The sequence below is a fragment of the Haliotis rubra genome, unplaced genomic scaffold, assembly GCF_003918875.1.
Source record: "Haliotis rubra isolate DU_JTF1 unplaced genomic scaffold, ASM391887v1 Scf71, whole genome shotgun sequence".
Lineage (NCBI taxonomy): Eukaryota > Metazoa > Mollusca > Gastropoda > Lepetellida > Haliotidae > Haliotis > Haliotis rubra.
In genome coordinates, this window is record NW_025767424.1 from 2,488,514 (window position 1) to 2,511,835 (window position 23,322).

General features: G+C 37.6%; 1 protein-coding gene across 1 annotated transcript in view; it reads right to left on the reverse strand.

The window, feature by feature from the left end:
• LOC124259074 overlaps positions 1-23,322 on the reverse strand; it is a 95,012-nt gene that overhangs the window by 10,355 nt on the left and 61,335 nt on the right. The window contains exons 9-12 of the mRNA XM_046693162.1: positions 17,436-17,637; positions 12,215-12,336; positions 11,540-11,595; positions 10,801-10,970 (exon numbers count right to left, since the gene is read on the reverse strand). Of these exons, the coding sequence (XP_046549118.1) occupies positions 10,801-10,970; positions 11,540-11,595; positions 12,215-12,336; positions 17,436-17,637 (550 nt within the window). The remainder of the gene's footprint in view (positions 1-10,800; positions 10,971-11,539; positions 11,596-12,214; positions 12,337-17,435; positions 17,638-23,322) is intronic.

Genomic DNA, 23,322 nt, shown 5'->3' on the forward strand with positions numbered 1-23,322 from the left:
CATTTTGCAAGAATTGCACAAAAGTGATGGGAAAATATTGAAAGGCCAAAAAGATATTAGAAGAAACAAAACATTACTACAAAAAAGATGTATACAATCAGTGAATGTGGATAGGTTAGTTTGGAAACTGTATCTTCTGAATTCGATGTGAAAACCAAAAAGGCTTTGTGGAAGGGAGACATCTAGGGAAATAACAAGACTGATTTATGATTTAATGGACTATGCAGAAACCTATAAACAATGTGGCTTACTTTCAGTGATCGGCTTCGAAAAAGCCTCCGATTCTGTGGATAGAAAATTCATGCAGAATGACTTAAAACGAAATTATGGCCAGAGTATTCAAAATTGGATTACAGTACTTTTGATGGGGCTGAATCTAGTGTTTTAGTAAATGGATATGGAAGTTCCTTCTTTCCAATAACAAGAGGTTGTCGCCAGGGGGATCCAGTATCTCCTTATTTCTTTATTCTGTGTGATTCTTGCACTACTTATTAGAAAAGATAAAAATATTAAGAGTGTAAGTATGGGCAATATTATATAGAACATATTTTAGAGCAATTTGCAGATGACACTATCTTAACCCTAGATGGATCAGAAAAGTGACTACAAGCAGTTTTAACATTTTAAGTTTTGTTTGCAAGATTTTCAGGACTCAAAGTGAATGCTGAAAAGACCAAATTATTTGGATTGGTTCTCCCCCAAAACAATCTCAGATAAAACTATGCAAGCATATAAATTAAGACTGGAACCAGACAAAATTTAGACCTAGAAAATATGCAAGACCTGAATTATGAAAATAACTCATTTCAATTGAGAAGTAATGAGAATGTGGTCAAGTAGAAATTTAACTCCTGTGGGAAGAATGTTCTTTTCAAATCTTTGCTACTTCCGAAACTAAATCACTTGTTTAGCATCTTACCAAATCCATCTATTCCAACCACAGACAAGTTCCCCCAAACATATTTCGCCTTTATTTGAAAAGGAAAAGAAATAAGATAAGGAGAAGCACAATGAAAAACAATTTCAATTTGGAGGAATAGGTGCACCAGACATACAAAATACTATCTCTGATCAAAAATTTAACTGGATAAGGAAAATAATACAAAATCCACAAAAATATAAATACATAATAGAAAGATGTCTTCCATCAACTGACAGTGTTTGGTTGGCAGAACAAGTCTTTATAAAGACAAATGTTTTACCATATGTCTCAAATCTATTTTTGAGAGATGTACTACAAGGTGGGGCTGACAGATTCAGGGGATTCAGCAATCTGGTTGAATTACAGACCAAGTTTGATATGAAAGTGGACTATTTAAGATTCCAGGGTTTGCGAGTCTCAGTTTATGACTATAGATAAAAACATGTAAAACATAATTCACAGACACAGGAATGTCTTTTTTTTATTCTTTAATTGTTTGAAGCTTGGAAAACTGAAAAGGCAGTAATCATTTTGCAAGAATTGCACAAAAGTGATGGGAAAATATTGAAAGGCCAAAAAAGATATTAGAAGAAACAAAACATTACTACAAAAAGATGTATACAATCAGTGAATGTGGATAGGTTAGTTTGGAAACTGTATCTTCTGAATTCGATGTGAAAACCAAAAAGGCTTTGTGGAAGGGAGACATCTAGGGGAAATAACAAGACTGATTTATGATTTAATGGACTATGCAGAAACCTATAAACAATGGGGCTTACTTTCAGTGATCGGCTTCGAAAAAGCCTCCGATTCTGTGGATAGAAAATTCATGCAGAATGACTTAAAACGAAATTATGGCCAGAGTATTCAAAATTGGATTACAGTACTTTTTGATGGGGCTGAATCTAGTGTTTTAGTAAATGGATATGGAAGTTCCTTCTTTCCAATAACAAGAGGTTGTCGCCAGGGGGATCCAGTATCTCCTTATTTCTTTATTCTGTGTGATTCTTGCACTACTTATTAGAAAAGATAAAAATATTAAGAGTGTAAGTATGGGCAATATTATATAGAACATATTTTAGAGCAATTTGCAGATGACACTATCTTAACCCTAGATGGATCAGAAAAGTGACTACAAGCAGTTTTTAACATTTTAAGTTTTGTTTGCAAGATTTTCAGGACTCAAAGTGAATGCTGAAAAGACCAAATTATTTGGATTGGTTCTCCCCCCAAAACAATCTCAGATAAAACTATGCAAGCATATAAATTAAGACTGGAACCAGACAAAATTTAGACCTAGAAAATATGCAAGACCTGAATTATGAAAATAACTCATTTCAATTGAGAAGTAATGAGAATGTGGTCAAGTAGAAATTTAACTCCTGTGGGAAGAATGTTCTTTTCAAATCTTTGCTACTTCCGAAACTAAATCACTTGTTTAGCATCTTACCAAATCCATCTATTCCAACCACAGACAAGTTCCCCCAAACATATTTCGCCTTTTATTTGAAAAGGGAAAAGAAATAAGATAAGGAGAAGCACAATGAAAAACAATTTCAATTTGGAGGAATAGGTGCACCAGACATACAAAATACTATCTCTGATCAAAAATTTAACTGGATAAGGAAAATAATACAAAATCCACAAAAATATAAATACATAATAGAAAGATGTCTTCCATCAACTGACAGTGTTTGGTTGGCAGAACAAGTCTTTATAAAGACAAATGTTTTACCATATGTCTCAAATCTATTTTTGAGAGATGTACTACAAGGTGGGGCTGACAGATTCAGGGGATTCAGCAATCTGGTTGAATTACAGACCAAGTTTGATATGAAAGTGGACTATTTAAGATTCCAGGGTTTGCGAGTCTCAGTTTATGACTATAGATAAAAACATGTAAAACATAATTCACAGACACAGGAATGTCTTTTTTTATTCTTTAATTGTTTGAAGCTTGGAAAACTGAAAAGGCAGTAATCATTTTGCAAGAATTGCACAAAAGTGATGGGAAAATATTGAAAGGCCAAAAAAGATATTAGAAGAAACAAAACATTACTACAAAAAGATGTATACAATCAGTGAATGTGGATAGGTTAGTTTGGAAACTGTATCTTCTGAATTCGATGTGAAAACCAAAAAGGCTTTGTGGAAGGGAGACATCTAGGGGAAATAACAAGACTGATTTATGATTTAATGGACTATGCAGAAACCTATAAACAATGTGGCTTACTTTCAGTGATCGGCTTCGAAAAAGCCTCCGATTCTGTGGATAGAAAATTCATGCAGAATGACTTAAAACGAAATTATGGCCAGAGTATTCAAAATTGGATTACAGTACTTTTTGATGGGGCTGAATCTAGTGTTTTAGTAAATGGATATGGAAGTTCCTTCTTTCCAATAACAAGAGGTTGTCGCCAGGGGGATCCAGTATCTCCTTATTTCTTTATTCTGTGTGATTCTTGCACTACTTATTAGAAAAGATAAAAATATTAAGAGTGTAAGTATGGGCAATATTATATAGAACATATTTTAGAGCAATTTGCAGATGACACTATCTTAACCCTAGATGGATCAGAAAAGTGACTACAAGCAGTTTTTAACATTTTAAGTTTTGTTTGCAAGATTTTCAGGACTCAAAGTGAATGCTGAAAAGACCAAATTATTTGGATTGGTTCTCCCCCAAAACAATCTCAGATAAAACTATGCAAGCATATAAATTAAGACTGGAACCAGACAAAATTTAGACCTAGAAAATATGCAAGACCTGAATTATGAAAATAACTCATTTCAATTGAGAAGTAATGAGAATGTGGTCAAGTAGAAATTTAACTCCTGTGGGAAGAATGTTCTTTTCAAATCTTTGCTACTTCCGAAACTAAATCACTTGTTTAGCATCTTACCAAATCCATCTATTCCAACCACAGACAAGTTCCCCCAAACATATTTCGCCTTTATTTGAAAAGGGAAAAGAAATAAGATAAGGAGAAGCACAATGAAAAAACAATTTCAATTTGGAGGAATAGGTGCACCAGACATACAAAATACTATCTCTGATCAAAAATTTAACTGGATAAGGAAAATAATACAAAATCCACAAAAATATAAATACATAATAGAAAGATGTCTTCCATCAACTGACAGTGTTTGGTTGGCAGAACAAGTCTTTATAAAGACAAATGTTTTACCATATGTCTCAAATCTATTTTTGAGAGATGTACTACAAGGTGGGGCTGACAGATTCAGGGGATTCAGCAATCTGGTTGAATTACAGACCAAGTTTGATATGAAAGTGGACTATTTAAGATTCCAGGGTTTGCGAGTCTCAGTTTATGACTATAGATAAAAACATGTAAAACATAATTCACAGACACAGGAATGTCTTTTTTTTTATTCTTTAATTGTTTGAAGCTTGGAAAACTGAAAAGGCAGTAATCATTTTGCAAGAATTGCACAAAAGTGATGGGAAAATATTGAAAGGCCAAAAAGATATTAGAAGAAACAAAACATTACTACAAAAAAAGATGTATACAATCAGTGAATGTGGATAGGTTAGTTTGGAAACTGTATCTTCTGAATTCGATGTGAAAACCAAAAAGGCTTTGTGGAAGGGAGACATCTAGGGAAATAACAAGACTGATTTATGATTTAATGGACTATGCAGAAACCTATAAACAATGTGGCTTACTTTCAGTGATCGGCTTCGAAAAAAGCCTCCGATTCTGTGGATAGAAAATTCATGCAGAATGACTTAAAAACGAAATTATGGCCAGAGTATTCAAAATTGGATTACAGTACTTTTGATGGGGCTGAATCTAGTGTTTTAGTAAATGGATATGGAAGTTCCTTCTTTCCAATAACAAGAGGTTGTCGCCAGGGGGATCCAGTATCTCCTTATTTCTTTATTCTGTGTGATTCTTGCACTACTTATTAGAAAAGATAAAAATATTAAGAGTGTAAGTATGGGCAATATTATATAGAACATATTTTAGAGCAATTTGCAGATGACACTATCTTAACCCTAGATGGATCAGAAAAGTGACTACAAGCAGTTTTAACATTTTAAGTTTTGTTTGCAAGATTTTCAGGACTCAAAGTGAATGCTGAAAAGACCAAATTATTTGGATTGGTTCTCCCCCAAAACAATCTCAGATAAAACTATGCAAGCATATAAATTAAGACTGGAACCAGACAAAATTTAGACCTAGAAAATATGCAAGACCTGAATTATGAAAATAACTCATTTCAATTGAGAAGTAATGAGAATGTGGTCAAGTAGAAATTTAACTCCTGTGGGAAGAATGTTCTTTTCAAATCTTTGCTACTTCCGAAACTAAATCACTTGTTTAGCATCTTACCAAATCCATCTATTCCAACCACAGACAAGTTCCCCCAAACATATTTCGCCTTTATTTGAAAAGGAAAAGAAATAAGATAAGGAGAAGCACAATGAAAAAACAATTTCAATTTGGAGGAATAGGTGCACCAGACATACAAAATACTATCTCTGATCAAAAATTTAACTGGATAAGGAAAATAATACAAAATCCACAAAAATATAAATACATAATAGAAAGATGTCTTCCATCAACTGACAGTGTTTGGTTGGCAGAACAAGTCTTTATAAAGACAAATGTTTTACCATATGTCTCAAATCTATTTTGAGAGATGTACTACAAGGTGGGGCTGACAGATTCAGGGGATTCAGCAATCTGGTTGAATTACAGACCAAGTTTGATATGAAAGTGGACTATTTAAGATTCCAGGGTTTGCGAGTCTCAGTTTATGACTATAGATAAAAACATGTAAAACATAATTCACAGACACAGGAATGTCTTTTTTTATTCTTTAATTGTTTGAAGCTTGGAAAACTGAAAAGGCAGTAATCATTTTGCAAGAATTGCACAAAAGTGATGGGAAAATATTGAAAGGCCAAAAAGATATTAGAAGAAACAAAACATTACTACAAAAAGATGTATACAATCAGTGAATGTGGATAGGTTAGTTTGGAAACTGTATCTTCTGAATTCGATGTGAAAACCAAAAAGGCTTTGTGGAAGGGAGACATCTAGGGGAAATAACAAGACTGATTTATGATTTAATGGACTATGCAGAAACCTATAAACAATGTGGCTTACTTTCAGTGATCGGCTTCGAAAAAGCCTCCGATTCTGTGGATAGAAAATTCATGCAGAATGACTTAAAACGAAATTATGGCCAGAGTATTCAAAATTGGATTACAGTACTTTTGATGGGGCTGAATCTAGTGTTTTAGTAAATGGATATGGAAGTTCCTTCTTTCCAATAACAAGAGGTTGTCGCCAGGGGGGATCCAGTATCTCCTTATTTCTTTATTCTGTGTGATTCTTGCACTACTTATTAGAAAAGATAAAAATATTAAGAGTGTAAGTATGGGCAATATTATATAGAACATATTTTAGAGCAATTTGCAGATGACACTATCTTAACCCTAGATGGATCAGAAAAGTGACTACAAGCAGTTTTTAACATTTTAAGTTTTGTTTGCAAGATTTTCAGGACTCAAAGTGAATGCTGAAAAGACCAAATTATTTGGATTGGTTCTCCCCCAAAACAATCTCAGATAAAACTATGCAAGCATATAATTTAAAACTGGAAACAGACAAAATTTAGACCTAGAAAATATGCAAGACCTGAATTATGAAAATAACTCATTTCAATTGAGAAGTAATGAGAATGTGGTCAAGTAGAAATTTAACTCCTGTGGGAAGAATGTTCTTTTCAAATCTTTGCTACTTCCGAAACTAAATCACTTGTTTAGCATCTTTCCAAATCCATCTACTCCAACCACAGACAAGTTCCCCCAAACATATTTCGCCTTTATTTGAAAAGGGAAAAGAAATAAGATAAGGAGAAGCACAATGAAAAAAACAATTTCAATTTGGAGGAATAGGTGCACCAGACATACAAAATACTATCTCTGATCAAAAATTTAACTGGATAAGGAAAATAGTACAAAATCCACAAAAATATAAATACATAATAGAAAGATGTCTTCCATCAACTGACAGTGTTTGGTTGGCAGTACAAGTCTTTATAAAGACAAATGTTTTACCATATGTCTCAAATCTATTTTTGAGAGATGTACTACAAGGTGGGGCTGACAGATTCAGGGGATTCAGCAATCTGGTTGAATTACAGACCAAGTTTGATATGAAAGTGGACTATTTAAGATTCCAGGGTTTGCGAGTCTCAGTTTATGACTATAGATAAAAACATGTAAAACATAATTCACAGACACAGGAATGTCTTTTTTTATTCTTTAATTGTTTGAAGCTTGGAAAACTGAAAAGGCAGTAATCATTTTGCAAGAATTGCACAAAAGTGATGGGAAAATATTGAAAGGCCAAAAAAGATATTAGAAGAAACAAAACATTACTACAAAAAGATGTATACAATCAGTGAATGTGGATAGGTTAGTTTGGAAACTGTATCTTCTGAATTCGATGTGAAAACCAAAAAGGCTTTGTGGAAGGGAGACATCTAGGGGAAATAACAAGACTGATTTATGATTTAATGGACTATGCAGAAACCTATAAACAATGTGGCTTACTTTCAGTGATCGGCTTCGAAAAAGCCTCCGATTCTGTGGATAGAAAATTCATGCAGAATGACTTAAAACGAAATTATGGCCAGAGTATTCAAAATTGGATTACAGTACTTTTTGATGGGGCTGAATCTAGTGTTTTAGTAAATGGATATGGAAGTTCCTTCTTTCCAATAACAAGAGGTTGTCGCCAGGGGGATCCAGTATCTCCTTATTTCTTTATTCTGTGTGATTCTTGCACTACTTATTAGAAAAGATAAAAAATATTAAGAGTGTAAGTATGGGCAATATTATATAGAACATATTTTAGAGCAATTTGCAGATGACACTATCTTAACCCTAGATGGATCAGAAAAGTGACTACAAGCAGTTTTTAACATTTTAAGTTTTGTTTGCAAGATTTTCAGGACTCAAAGTGAATGCTGAAAAGACCAAATTATTTGGATTGGTTCTCCCCCAAAACAATCTCAGATAAAACTATGCAAGCATGTAAATTAAGACTGGAACCAGACAAAATTTAGACCTAGAAAATATGCAAGACCTGAATTATGAAAATAACTCATTTCAATTGAGAAGTAAATGAGAATGTGGTCAAGTAGAAATATAACTCCTGTGGGAAGAATTTTTTTTCAAATCTTTGCTACTTCCGAAACTAAATCACTTGTTAAGCATCTTACCAAATCCATCTATTCGAACCACAGACAAGTTCCCCCAAACATATTTCGCCTTTATTTGAAAAGGGAAAAGAAATAAGATAAGGAGAAGCACAATGAAAAATCAATTTCAATTTGGAGGAATAGGTGCACCTGACATACAAAATACTATCTCTGATCAAAAATTTAACTGGATAAGGAAAATAATACAAAATCCACAAAAATATAAATACATTAATTAAAGATGTCTTCCATCAGCTGACAGTGTTTGGTTGGCAGAGCCAGTCTTTATAAAGACAAATGTTTTACCATATGTCTCAAATATATTTTTGAGAGATGTACTCCAAGGTGGGGCTAACAGATTCTGTGTGATTCTTGCACTACTTATGAGAAAAGATAAAAATATTAAGAGTGTAAGTATGGGCAATATTATATAGAACATATTTTAGAGCAATTTGCAGATGACACTATCTTAACCCTAGATGGATCAGAAAAGTGACTACAAGCAGTTTTTAACATTTTAAGATTTTGCAAGATTTTCAGGACTCAAAGTGAATACTGAAAAGACCAAATTAATTTGGATTGGTTCTCCCCCAAAACAATCTCAGATAAAACTATGGAAGCGAGTTCCCCGAAACATATTTCGCCTTTATTTGAAAAGGGAAAAATAAATAAGATAAAGAGAAGCACACTGAAAACAAAAACAATATCAATTTCGAGGAATAGGTGCACCTGACATACAAAATACTATCTCTGCTCAAAAATTCAACTGGATAAGGAAAATAATACAAAATCCACAAAAATATAAATACATTATATTTATATATCTTCCATCAACTGACAGCATTTGGTTGACAGCCAGTCTTTATAAAGACAAATGTTTTACCATATGTCTCAAATATATTTTTTGAATGATGTACTACAAGGTGGGGCTAACAGATTCAGGGGATTCGACAATCTTGTTGAATTACAGACCAAGTTTGATATGAAAGTGGACTATTTAAGATTCCAGGGTTTGCGAGTTTCAGTTTATGATTATATGCTATAAACAAAAAGGCAGTAATCATTTTTATCAAGTTTTATTGGATGCAACCAAACCTCCTGAACACTTGAAATGGAAAAGGAGTTTAATAAAGAATATGATGACACTGAACAGACAAGTGTATATACTTGATGGCAAGAAGATGTACCCAATGTGTCAATTTAGAATGGATTAAGTTCAAAATTGTACATAACATTCTATTAGCAAATACAAGTTTACACAAAATAGGTTATGTTGACTCTCCATATTGTACATTTTGTGAAACAGTTTGACTTGAAACAATTGTCCATCTATTAGGTGAATGTAACTACACAAAAGTATTATGGAATCACTTGTCAGATTGGTTAAATACAGTCGCAGATGGGAGAATATTTTTACAAATGAGAAAAATATTCTCGGATTTGAAGGAAAGCAAAACCATCCTTTAAATGTGATCATTATGATTGCCAAGCAAACCATTTACAAATGCAGTAAAAATAAGATTAAACCATGTTTTAAACATGCTAAGAGAGTGGGTGAGTGAGTGAGTTCAGTTTTACGCCGGACTCAGCAATATTCCAGCTATATGGCGGTGCTAAGAGAGAGATACCGAATCATTATAAAGCAACAAAATATAACATAATGCCAAAACTCAAAGTTTTTCCAGTTTTGGTAATCTTTCCATACACTCTTTGCTGTAGTTTAAAAAACAACGTTCTAATCTTGCAGCAAAACAACGTTGTATTCGTAATTAGCGTATTTCTGTAACCATCACAACAATATTATTTACTGTTTGTCACAGACTAGAGCAACTGGTATGCTGATCAAATATGTATCAACATGTTGTTTCTACCTTACCATTGTACTCTATGCTGTATGTACATCACATCTGCAATAATGTCGCAGTAATATGTAAACGCTGAAATTCATTTGTACATTATATGTCTTTCAAATGCTCGTCAAACATGATGTGATCCTGCATTAGTAACACGGAACTGGGAAAGACTTAAATGAAAAAACCATATTCCAGTTAAATTGAAAAGGATCCTCACGGAGATATAAGATGAAAGAACCTGATGAGTGAGTGAGTGAGTTTGGTTTTACGCGGCTTTTAGCAATATTCCAGCAATATCACGGCGGGGGACACCAGAACACGGCCTCACACATTGTACCCATGTGGAAAATCGAACCGGGCTCTTTGGTGTAACGAACGCGAACCACAAGGCTACCCTACCGCCCCAAGAACCCGATGAAAATACAGACTTGCTTCACTGGGGGCTTTTGCATAACAGTGAGGGCTGGGTCTGACGGAAACTGATATGGTTCAGGGAGTGTGAGACAGAAAATGTAACGAACTGACTAGATTTACCAAAATAGACTTACATACATGTGTATTGTTCGCTGGAAAGAATAATTTCGGTCAATATTTTTTGCTTCGGCTCATTAAATAGACATGGCGGTGGGGTAGTCTGATGGTTAAAGCGTCCACTCGTCTGGCTGAAGATCCGGTTCGATTCTCCACATGGGCACAATGTGTCGGAATTGCTGGAATATTGCTAAAAGCGGCGCCAAACCATAGTCACTCACTCATTACACAGACATATATCTCTGGACTTACCGTCAAGGTTGACATCTATGGAGGCAATGTTGAGTTGGCCGATCTGACTCTCTGGCGTCTCCTTGACAGCCTGATCAAGGGCAAGCTTAATGGCGTTCCTAGTATCGTTGGTGCTCACACGAATAAACATGTTGCAGTTCAGTCGGAAATAGATATTGAAATCGGGGCCGCTGAGCAGGTGAGGAAAATAGGATAAAGAGACAATAAGCATGTAATCACCATACATACACGTTTTTGTCAATGGTTTCATACATTCCATAGCGAATGTTGTAATGAATTCATGTTTTCTTTCTTTTCACCCAAATATGCAGAACAAAGTGCTTCTACATTTTACACTCAAGGTACATTTAATAGGTAAGTAATTACATAGGGTAACCTGTGCCTTGTTATATAATACCGTCTTAGAACATACTGTCAGGAGTGAGTGAGTTTACTTTTACGCCGCACTCAGCGATATTCCAGCTATATGGCGGCGGTCCGTAAATATCGAATCTGGACCAGAGACTCCAGTGATCAACAGCATGAGTATCGATCGACGCAATTGGGATACGATGACATGTGTCAACCAGGTTAGCGAGCCTGGCCATCCAATCCCGTTTTGAGTTGCTGGAAAACAATTCTAGCCCGGATCTTCACGGGTCCATACTGATAGGAGATACAGTTGATGTACAAACGATACTTTTATACAATATATCTGTTTATTCACAGCAATTCAAGACAAAAGACAAATTTTGTTTACCTGAAACTTATTTCAGACAGCTCGAAAACGCCCAAATTATCCAATGCCCCTTTCACCTGCAATAAAAAAAACTGTATTCAGACATACATTTCTGTGTATTTAACTGTAGAGACGTATGTCATACTGCATGGATATCGTATGTTCCACAGTTACAGAACACAAAATACCACTAACACAGGAACCCAAAACAGAAGCCATTTTTATTTACAGCAAATAATGTGACAGTGACTGAGTTAGTTTTTTAGCAAATTCAGCAATATCACGACAGAGGGCTCCAGAAATGGGCTTTACACATTGTATCGATCTTGATAATCGAACCCGAGCCCTCTGGGTGACGAGGGAACGCGTTAACCACTAGACTACATCAGCGCCCCGCTTTTACAAGGAATCAGCTGCCCCGCTACTAAAACCAAATTATCATGTTACTATCCACAGCAAATAATATGAGAGAGAACCTGCATCTTTGTAGCAACAACACAAGTCCAGTTTAAGTCAGCTGTACCCGTTTAAAGGGTTACTAGTGACTGTGACGGGAAATGGCGACGACCGAACCAGCGCCAAGACATATCAAAGAAAATGAGTTAATCATATCTTCAATACGAATCTTTTGTGACCAAAATTTGTGTGTACGTCATGAAGAATATAGACCAGGTGTTAAAATAAATCTAGACTCACCGCCTCTGTTACACGTATTGCCATGTCACGGTAAGTCTTCGAATTTGTGTCGGCAAAGTCAGTGGTGTAGGCAACGGCAATGGTTGAGAACTTGAGGTAGAAAGTATAACCCTTCAAACGGCCTGTAATATAACATTAAAACAAAGTTATATAGTATGACCAGAAATTATTAAGAATTTTAGGAATATGTTTAATTGGATTTCTAGTTTTAACAACCTTAACCAGCTATCAAGTGCTTGGTTTCATTCAAGAGAGACAACTCCGTTAATCCTTTTTCATTAGTTTCTGAAGAGTTATCCCCCTTTGTATACTTGCTAGCAGACGACATTTTCAGTGCTCCCCAGTATGGAATATTTAGAGAAGAGGAAGTTGATTTTAGAGTGTTATAACAAGGACATCAGATCAGCTAAAGTGCTTTCAAGTAGAACAGGCATCCCTTTGTCCACTGTTTATCGTGTTTTGAAAAATATTGCAAATGGATATGGCATTGAGCCCCAGGGAGGCGCAGGTAGGCCCAGAAAATTGACTGTCGGTGACAGGAGGCGCCTTGGTATTCTTGTTTCTAAAAGCAAACGAAGAGTTTAGAAAACTTAAGGCTGGATATGATTGATAGAGGAACTGTGGCTGTCTGTAAGGAGACAAATAGAACTGAGCTGCATGCAATGGGTTGGCAGAAAAGTCGAGGAATTCCATCACCGATCATGAAACCTGAACAAAAGTAGCGAAGGTTGAACTGGTGCTTACAGCATAGATATTTTAACTGGGACAATGTGATTTTCTCAAATGAAAGTTCTGTGTGGCTGTTTCCTAATACACAGAAATTCTGGACCAAACAAACCGAAAAACCTTTGTATCAGCGCCCAAAGTATAGTCCGAAATTTAACGTGTGGGGTGGCATATCTGTGTTAGGGGCAAGCCTCTCACTCTGTGTATTTGAAGGGAATATGAACACTGAGCGGTACACAGATATTCTCGAGGGACATTTACTTCCATCTGCTCACGTGTTCTATGGCATTCACAGGCCTGTTTTCGGACACAAAATATGACATTATTAGATTGGCCAAGCTATAGCCCTGACCTAAATCCAATAAAAAAATGTTTGGGGACTTATGAAGGAAAGAGTCAATAAGAAAAATCTGACAAATATTGCTGAAATGAAAGAAGAGGTGGTCCGATATTGGGACAGCATGGACCACGACTTTCTAACTTCTTTGATCAGTAGTATGCCCCACCGCATTGAAGCCTGCATTGCTGCCCATGGTGACTTGACAACATACTAACTGTTCACCTGTCTTTGAATCTGGCGTTATGTTATGCTAATATTCACATTTAATCCGTGAGTAATGAGTGAAAAATATATAAAATTACAATCTTAAATTCTCAATAATTTCTGGTTGTACTGTATAAGTGAAGTACAAAGAAGATTAGTCATGCGCATTAAACATGGTAGCCACAGACAGTGTGAACAGTGGCCGTCCAGCAGTTGTTAACTGAAGCTCACCATCCAATAGTCTGATTCTCTTCCAATAGACAGTGATGTTTATCACACAATGGAATTTCGTTGGTAGATGTCTTTTCAGACAGGATACACTATGACGTACACTTTCTAATTTTGAATGTGCGTGATCACAAAGAAACATGCGCTCATGGCTCCTTTTGACACGCAAACAAAATTTATGAAAACCCGACGTTCCAGTATCTTTGCACTGCATGTTGGGCGGACAATGGCTTGCTACGTATTAGGTTTAAGTTGGATTATCTTCCAACCCTTCATAGGCATAAAGGCCCAGATCCAGGTAGACGCGACAAAATGACCGTGGCTTTTCGGACCATATCACAGATGGAAAAGCGTTGCTTTTAGAACCATATCACAGAAGGAAAAGCGTTGCTTTTCGGACCATATCACAGAAGGAAAAGCGTTGCTTTTAGAACCATATCACAGAAGGAAAAGCGTTGCTTTTCGGAGCGTTGCTTTTCGAACCATATCACAGAAGGAAAAGCGTTGCTTTTCGAACCATATCACAGAAGGAAAAGCGTTGCTTTTAGAACCATATCACAGAAGGAAAAGCGTTGCTTATCGAGTTTTAATAAATGTTTTACCAACATTTCTTTCACGTCTGTTGTCTGGTGGCCAAGCTGAAGTAGTGCGGCAGTGATGTATACATGCCCAGTGAAGCGCCGTGAAATCAGATGCATTTTCAATCCAAAATTGATACCATCTGATTTTATTGATTGACCAATCAAATTCGAGCATTTCACGTAGCCATGGTAGAATTCAAATTATGTCAATATAACAATAATCCTGCTATATGACGGCGGTCTGTAACTAATCGAGTCTGGACCAGACAATCCAGTGATCAACAGCATTGATCAACAGCAATTGGAATACGATGACACATATCAACCAAGTCAGCGAACCTAACCACCCGATCCCATTAGTTGTCTCTTACGACAAGCATGGTTACTGAACAACAATTCTAACCCGAATCGTGTAGTGGTTAGAGCGTCCGCCCGGAGTGCGGAAGGTCGCGGGTTCGATCCCCGACTGGGTCATACCAAAAGACGTTAAAATATGGTACTTGTTGGTCCCTGCCTGGCGCTCGGCGTTAATGGGTACAATAAGGACTGGTCGGCTCGGAGTCAGTATAATGTGTCTGAGTGGGGTATTCATGCTTCACTGCGGCATGGTATCACAGTGGGCTAGCACTATTAAACCAGCTTCAGTCTGGGCTAGTACAAGCAGCCGCACATACACATACACACGCATGCACGTCGTCATATGAGCGAAACATTCTCAAGCACGACGTTAAACCAAATTTCACCTCACCTCACCTCTAACCCGAATCGTGACAATAAAATATAATATGATCGGAGATGATATGTAATCTTGAACACGTGCCGTAATACCACCATGTCATGTTTAATTGGCTCAACGTTATATCGTGTTTATGGGATTACATTTCCATAAACCCTTCATTTCCATACCGCGGGCAGTGTGAGGTAACAGTTTGCGATTTACAGAGGCGCTAATGATGTCTGTGGTGGCTGATTAGGGCCGTGTTATCGCTTTCTCGTCTCGTGATATCGCTTTCTCGCTTTCTCGCCTCGAAATTTAAGGCGAGAAAGCGATGGCCCTAATCAGCCACCATAGATAAACAAGTGTTTTTGTTCCGTAAAGAAAAGAAAAAATGAAACGAAATCCGCAGACCATGCTGACTTAATGCGATTGCTAAGCAACTAATAGCAAAACTTTATTTTTATCATCTGCGTTTTTTGTCGCAATCTTCAACAAATACATTAATAATGCTAGGGATAAAAACGTAATCGTAAGAATGATCAGGCTGCCTTGGGATCATTAATAGTCAGATAAGGAGATCTAAAATTTGTTATTTCGTTATGTCATCGTCTCGTTGAATACATATTGTCCAAATGGGCTAGCATGACGTTCAATATATACTCTCCCAAAAAAGAAACGCATAATGAAAATAGCAATTTCATGTAGCAATGAATTCAAACGTGATTCATTTTACAAAAGGTTTTGCTCTGTTTATGAGTCCTATGGTGTTTATGTTTTGAAACATCACAACAAAACGCACCATCCGTAAAATACCCGTATTTAACAGCACGATTTTCAATTTCGGCGTGTAGTGTCACAGAATACACAATTCACATGCAATGCAGTGAAAGTTAGTCTCAGTGATGGGTATAAAAGGTTGATCGCTGTCTGTCGATTATTCACTGTATTTCGAATATTGTTGACGAATGCAAAATGCCACGTCTAAGTGAAGCCAACCGTCATATCGCCATTGGTTTGCTTGAAGCTGGCCAGTCTCAACGTGCAGTTGCCCGAAGCATGAATGTTCACCAAAGCACCATTTCACGGCTCTGGGAGAGATATCGCCGGCAGAATGCGGTAGCAGATGCCCCTCGTAGTGGGCGACCTCGAGCGACCACTGCGGCGCAGGATCGCTACATCCGGGTACATCACCTGCATCATCGAACAGCTACGGCGACCAGTACCGCTCGAAAAATACCCGGACTGAGGAGGCGTTCTGCACAGACCGTCAGGAACAGGTTGAGAGAGGCTGGTTTCCGTGCCAGAAGACCTTATTTTGGCCCTGTGCTTCGACAACAACATCGTCGACATCAAGTTCAATGGTGCACCAACGTTCAGGCCTGGAACCTACCGAATTGGCGTAGAATCTGGTTCAGTGGTGAATCACGATTTCTATTGGAACGACGCGATGGAAGAATGCGGGTGTACAGACGTCACGGCCGGGCCAGTGCTATGATGTGGGGAGCGATCACCTGCCGTAGGAGAAGTGATTTGGTGATGATCCAGGGCAACCTGACAGCTCAACGGTACTGTGACGAAATCCTACGCCCACACCTCCTTTCAATCATTGATCGCCAGAGGGAGTTGTTTCAACAGGACAATGCCAGGCCCCACACAGCACGTCACTCTAGGGACTTCCTCCAGAACCACAACATAAAGGTGCTCCCCTGGCCCTCAAGATCACCGGACTTAAACCCGATCGAACATCTGTGGGATGCCCTGGACAGACGGGTGCGACGCCGTAACCCTCAGCCCCAGACACTTCAGCAACTCGCACAGGCACTACAGGCAGAGTGGGCTGCGATTGGGCAACACGTGATTCTGAGACTAATTCGTTCGATGCCGAGGCGATGCCGTGCTGTTCTGGATGCCCACGGTGGTCACACGAGGTATTGACTTCAGCGCCACCACACGTCTCCATATGGCACTCAAACTGACTTTCCTCGAGTTGGTGCCAAAGACGGTTAAGTCTGCATTCCCAGTGTGCAATTTCGCTATATTTCATTGACTCATAAAGCCTACAAGATGTTTCAAAATAAACATAAAAATACAGTTGAAATTCCTATTTGCGTATATTTATCAAATAGTGAACATATAAGATTTTTGATAGGTGAGCGTATCCTGCTGCACAAACTTCATATGACGTTCCCCGAAAATATCGTTGACAGAACATGCATGAAATGTTGACATCTATGACAAACCAAGTGTAGAAAACATTAAAATTATTTTCCATGCCTCAGAAATTGTAATATTGCAGTTTAACTACTGACTGACACAAAACAGTTGAACTTAAAATCCAGCAGGAATATTGCTGGGTGCGGCGTAAAACAAAGTTGAACTTTTATTAAACTGTAAAGACGCCATGACTACAGTTAATTAACTCACCTCCATAACCGTCGTCATTGCACGTCGCTCCCAGGCAACAATAATTGCACGTCAATGTTTTTTCTACCACGTTCTCCAGTTTACATTTCTCCATGTTCTTTATTTCCTGTCTCAGACATTCTCGGTACTCGTCACAGGTCCTCTTCACCGTCAAACCACTACTCTCATAGGTCAAGGTCGTCCTGCATACAGGGTGCTGTCCCTGCAGGAAAGGAAAATGATTTTAGACCGGTGCCTGACGAAATCCCATATTTCAAATTGGTGAACACAGCTTCCGTCTCGCCAACGGTTGAATAAACACATCCCCCCCCCCCCCCCTCCCCCCAAAAAAAACAAAAAAAATTATAAAAAAATAAAAAATAAATAAATTATAAAAAATTAATTTTTTTCATATATATGTATATATATATATAAATAAAAAACTAAAACTAAACTAAAAATAAATAAGTAAGTAAGTAAGTAAATAAATAAATAATAAATACATACACACACACACACACACACATATAATACATATATATAAATAAATTGATTAATTAATAAACCCAAACAAAATAAACCAAAACAATAACAACAACCAAACAAAAATAAACCTCTCAATAATTAGAATGTGTATTTAACACATTTTACGTTGCCAGCTCTTCGCTAGGGCTAACAGGGTACAATCTTGAGGGTCCCCATAGCTTCAAGGCAGTTTCATTCTACTAGGACATCGTAATACAAATAAAAGCGACAAAACCCTTTCCACATCCATAAGAAATCTCTGCTTAAAGCAGACTCGATTGTACAATTGTGACTATATCATGGGTATGTATTTGTTACAACAGTATTACAGCTGTAAGATGTTGTTTGTAAACATCTGATACGATGACAGATCATGTGTTTATGGATCACAATGAAAGAGAGATGACACCAGGTGTCCGCGAAAAGGTGAGTGTATCCCGTCTCACCGGTGGCACCCGTCATAAACATATGCTAAGCCTAGTCATTTGTTCCCCTGAAATAATTCGGTAACGTATGTATAAGTCAAAATAGGGAATTGCACCGGATTCATCAAATTTGGAAAGTTCCTTCATATATCTACCGTCAAACATCTTGAAAGCTTTACTGTGGCCTTTAATGCTGTAACCTTGATCAAACAACTTCTGAGCAAGTGGTATGACGCTCTTTGAAATCCTGATACACGCTCAGACGTTGTAGGTGTAAACACCAAAGGCTGGAGCTGTTGGAATATTGCTCGACATGAAAAGGAAGTTGACTATTGGATAAATGAAATCATCCCTTTTGTCATACAGTCTTCTGGAGAGTTTTGGTCACTCTGAATCCTTAAACAGAGATCTGAATATGAAACAGTTGAGGCAGCCTCTCTTGTCTCCCTATTTTCAAGTTCATGTGGGTAGATCAGTTGAAGGCAATTGGCTATATAATGGTTATTGAACGATATTAGATCATCGATGTACGGGAAGCTTAAGTTAAACTTCTTGGCCAAATTACCTTGTTTTGATTTTGCCAACCAAAGCAGAAATTACAATTCACATTCACGAAACAGATCCAGCATTTCTAATGTTGTTTTCTCGGTAAACTTCAAATGACATTTGCTTTCATTTTTTACAAATTGTCTTGAACCTCTGAAGATAGATATGTAGGTATATCTTTTTTCACCACGTTTGTTTACAGATGCCCCATGGATCAAGGAATGAAGCTTTTCTTACGTTTCTTGTGTGGGATAGTGGTACGCAAAGTTGAAAAATCAAATGTTTCGACAGAACGGTCAGTTTCTGAGATTGTAAAATGTAAGCAAATCCTTTGAGTTTCTAAGAATCCACATGTTATTTATTCCGTTTGTCTCAAAAACGTTCTGTGAATATTGAGAAAGTCCTTCCCTGATAGTATTAAGGATTTTGGCTAATCTTTGAGACAGGGATTTGCTGGAACATTTGGTGGAACCAGCAATATATCTCTCCTTTGTGCGTGCCGATTTTATGTAGTTTGTAATCCAGCACAAAAGAAGAAAGGGGGGGGGGGGGTGTCTTCAGGTGTAAGAGTTAAGCCAAACGTTTATAGCATGGTTGAATGGTTTAGACAGATTTCTTCCTTAGTTAACATACTGGACTTATACGTGGCATTATTATCCCCCGCTACGAAGTGGGAGGTGGGTATTGGTTTGATCTCTGTCCGTCCGAGATGATGGGGACAGATTTTCTCAGAAACCGTTTCGATGGGGAACTGTGTTTTTTGGTCATGAATGCTTTGATGGAGTTTGAAAACGGAAACCGTGTTACAATTCTTTACAGAATTATGGCCCTTGTCATGCGTTTTATGACTTAGTATGCCGTATCCCCAATGAGGATAAATGTTCTCAGAAAATGTGTTTTCAGGACATGAATGTTGTAGTGGAGTTAACAACAGGAACCAAATAGGAACAGAACAGTTTGGCGGGTGATATTGATGGCTGTGTCTTCTTGTTTGATACGCCACGTATATCAAGCTCTTTGATCAATGATGTCAACATATAATGGTTATGTTATTCAAGGCCTTGTCAGTGGGAATATCTACAAACATTTCATTCACGGCAGTAAGACTTTGGATGACAGATGGCTGGGACAGAACGGGTTTATTCTGTTTCCTCCTTTCAGTTTGTGCATTCCACCAATGACAACATTACGTACTGACTTAACCCACTCTGAAAGACATTCCACAGGTTCTTCTTCTCTTTTGACCCATTTCTTGGCATATGTCTCGACAGCATCCATAATGATTTCTAAGTTGCAATTCCAATTGGCAGGAGGCTGTTCACGATATTAAGGTCCATATTTAAATAGTTGGCGAAGGTTGCCATTGTCAGCAATGGAGAAGTCACCTGTGATTATATGTTTTTAAGGTTGGTAGAGATCTTGGAAAGCCACATGAAGTGTCATTTACATCGTGATCTGCCAAGTCCACGTTCTGCAGCACTTTCCTATAACTGAACAACCTGGATGAAATTGTGTTCGTATAGGAAAACGATAGTGTTGGTCTTTGACTGATTCGGGTGAGTCTGTTTCTTGCTTCGTCAAACCTTTCGAACCAACATCAGAAAACTCTACTCGATATTGTGAGCATTGGCTGTCTGCAAAAAATTGTTGAAATCGTTTAATTTCTTTCAAGGACAGATACTATAGTCTTGTTCTCAATTTGTGCAGTCCCACTGGTTCCTGCAGGAGAGGCAACAACTCATCCAAGTCAATGGTTTCATTTGGCATCGGCAATATTTCAGCCCTATCGTGACTAAAACCAGTTATAATTTCACAATTTCAAAGACTCATCTAAATCTCAGATGTTCCTGTTACACAGTTAAACTATTTATGTCATTAAAGATATAAAATACCAATAGTTGTGACACCTTTTCTGTTGCATATATCCTAATTTTTATATCGTATAACACAATTACAGCATTGTTTAAATTCATTACAGTTACTTATAACACAGTACTGATTCCATTAATATTTGACCGAACATGTACCAAAAGACTACTTTTTGTATTTTATGTATTAAGAATATTGGCAAATGAGTGTACATGCAGTGTAATTTCTAACAAACCTGAAACTATTAATGTCCAAGATATTTTTATGGATTAAACGTCTTCGTAATTTCTCTCACGACGTTTCGAGACCATTCCAGGTCCCTTCATCAGGTGAACTGAGTGGACATCAATGTACAACTTCTAAATGCCACTGAAAGACATCTGAAACTATTAGTTGAAATTTAGCAATAATCGGCGCAGAACAGAAATGCAGTTTGATGACGATGTGTTAGCGTGATGTTGGAAATACACAGGCTGGAATTATCCATTAACTAAGGACCACAATCAGTACGAATGTTGGATCAAAACAGTGTATGAATTAATTTGGAAAAGTCAGTGGCCAGGGGAGCTAGTGAATTAAAAATGTTGCTCGCCCACATCATACTTCACTGGCCCTGCAAAATATCAGCATCAAATGCACATCTGTCAGAATTGGTATGATCTTTGATATTTGAAGATGGTAATATCTACTCATGGAAACGAATAAGTGAACACGTGAAAGTAAAGTGTTCCTTTATTCTTTTCCAGGTTTCTTCACAAGGTATGTATTGCACTGTGGGTGAATGTCTGGAAATGAATAAAGGAACACTTGCACTTTCATAGTTCCTTTATTTGTTTCCATGAGTATATAAATCAAACAAACACAAAACACCCAGATTTGAGATTTTCAGCAAGGATGGCTTTAACAATATCACTGGCCCTATTCGCAATCAGCTAGCATTTGGCTAGCGGGCTATTTCGGACGCTAGATCCAAATGAGCAGATTTTGGCACAACGAAAGGACTGAACAGTATGCAGCGTTCACATAGAATTACCATGTACTTGAGCACTGGGCCATGTTGTATTCCGCAGTTAATAAAGAATAGTTTCCCAAGTCCAAGATATTCATTTTTTCCAAGGCCCCGTCATTTCGCTGCTTAGCTACATTTTGAAGTGAGAGTGCCTGGGCGTGTTGGGTTTTACGCCGCTTTTAGCGATATTCCAGCAATATCACGACGGGGGACACCGGGAATGGGCTTCGCACGTTGTGCCCATGTGGGGTTTGGAGTGAAGAAAGTTGTTCTTATATATATAACGTATGTCCGACTTTGTGTCCACTATCCTTGGTAGGTAGGGTAGAGAGTTCGGTCCGAGAAAAATACAAATCTATAACAACATGATTACGATGTTTCAATGACGCTTTAGAACACAACACGATCTGTACATTGTTTTTGTTCTGCGTGAGTTGGCAAACTCGTGCAACACGGATGTATACTAACTAACCCTACAGAAACAGAATTTGATTATTTTCACCCTTTTCTCTTTCTAAACACATTTTGAAATTCGTTCATGGCAGACTTACACATCGATATAACTTATATACCATTAATACCGATGACCAGGTATCACTGATCATGTGTAATTTCATCCTCGATAATCTCTAGGGTATACGTTACGATCACTCTCCACTATGCCCTGGATGCATCCACGGCTTGGCCCCATAATTATATTACCTCCTTTGGCCGGCTTTTTATCCAAGCGGGTGTCTACGCTGGGAAATTGAGCGAACCAATCACAACTCACTTTCGCTTCATAAATTATCTAACCGTTTAAACTTGGCAACACAATTGATGCAGAGGTACTCTGAAAGAGGTAGACGGAGTTCTTTCATATATTTTTTGAAAGTTTCAGATCTGTCAATTTGTCTGTATTAATTACCCCAAAATCTGAGTGGCACTGCGAACAAACCTTCCCGACTGCGACCGCTATCTTTGTTGACACTGGCAAGCTCGGATGTAACGGTGGCTTAGCTGATTAGCTACTGTGGGAATGCGGAGCCAGCAAAGGGAGGTAATATAATTATGGGGCCAAGCCGTGGATGCATCCAGGGTATAGTGGAGAGTGATCGTAACGTATACCCTGGAGATTATCGAGGATGGTGTAATTTAAGATGTTCGCCCTTCTACTGATCCTTATCAAAACCTATTGGTGTAACAACAAACATTTTAACCGATGGTGCTAGAATAGGGGACACATGTCGGTAATTCAAGGACATGATGCTAATAAGCTAAACTCTGGGCAGATGAAAAACAACGTTTATTTTCCGAAAATAGCTGTGATTCCAAACAAATGTGATAAATTGATTCTAACCTTAGGATGTTTCAGAAGAGCTACTTATGCTTGTTGTTACAAGTTGCGCGTTTGCCTGCGTGTGCGTCTTGGTGGAATTCAACAGGTACGACAAGAACATCCATTTTATTAACATAAGATTTTATTATACAACATGATCACTGTGAAGATCCGTATTAGAACTGGTTTTCACCAGCCCATGCTTGTCGTAGGAGG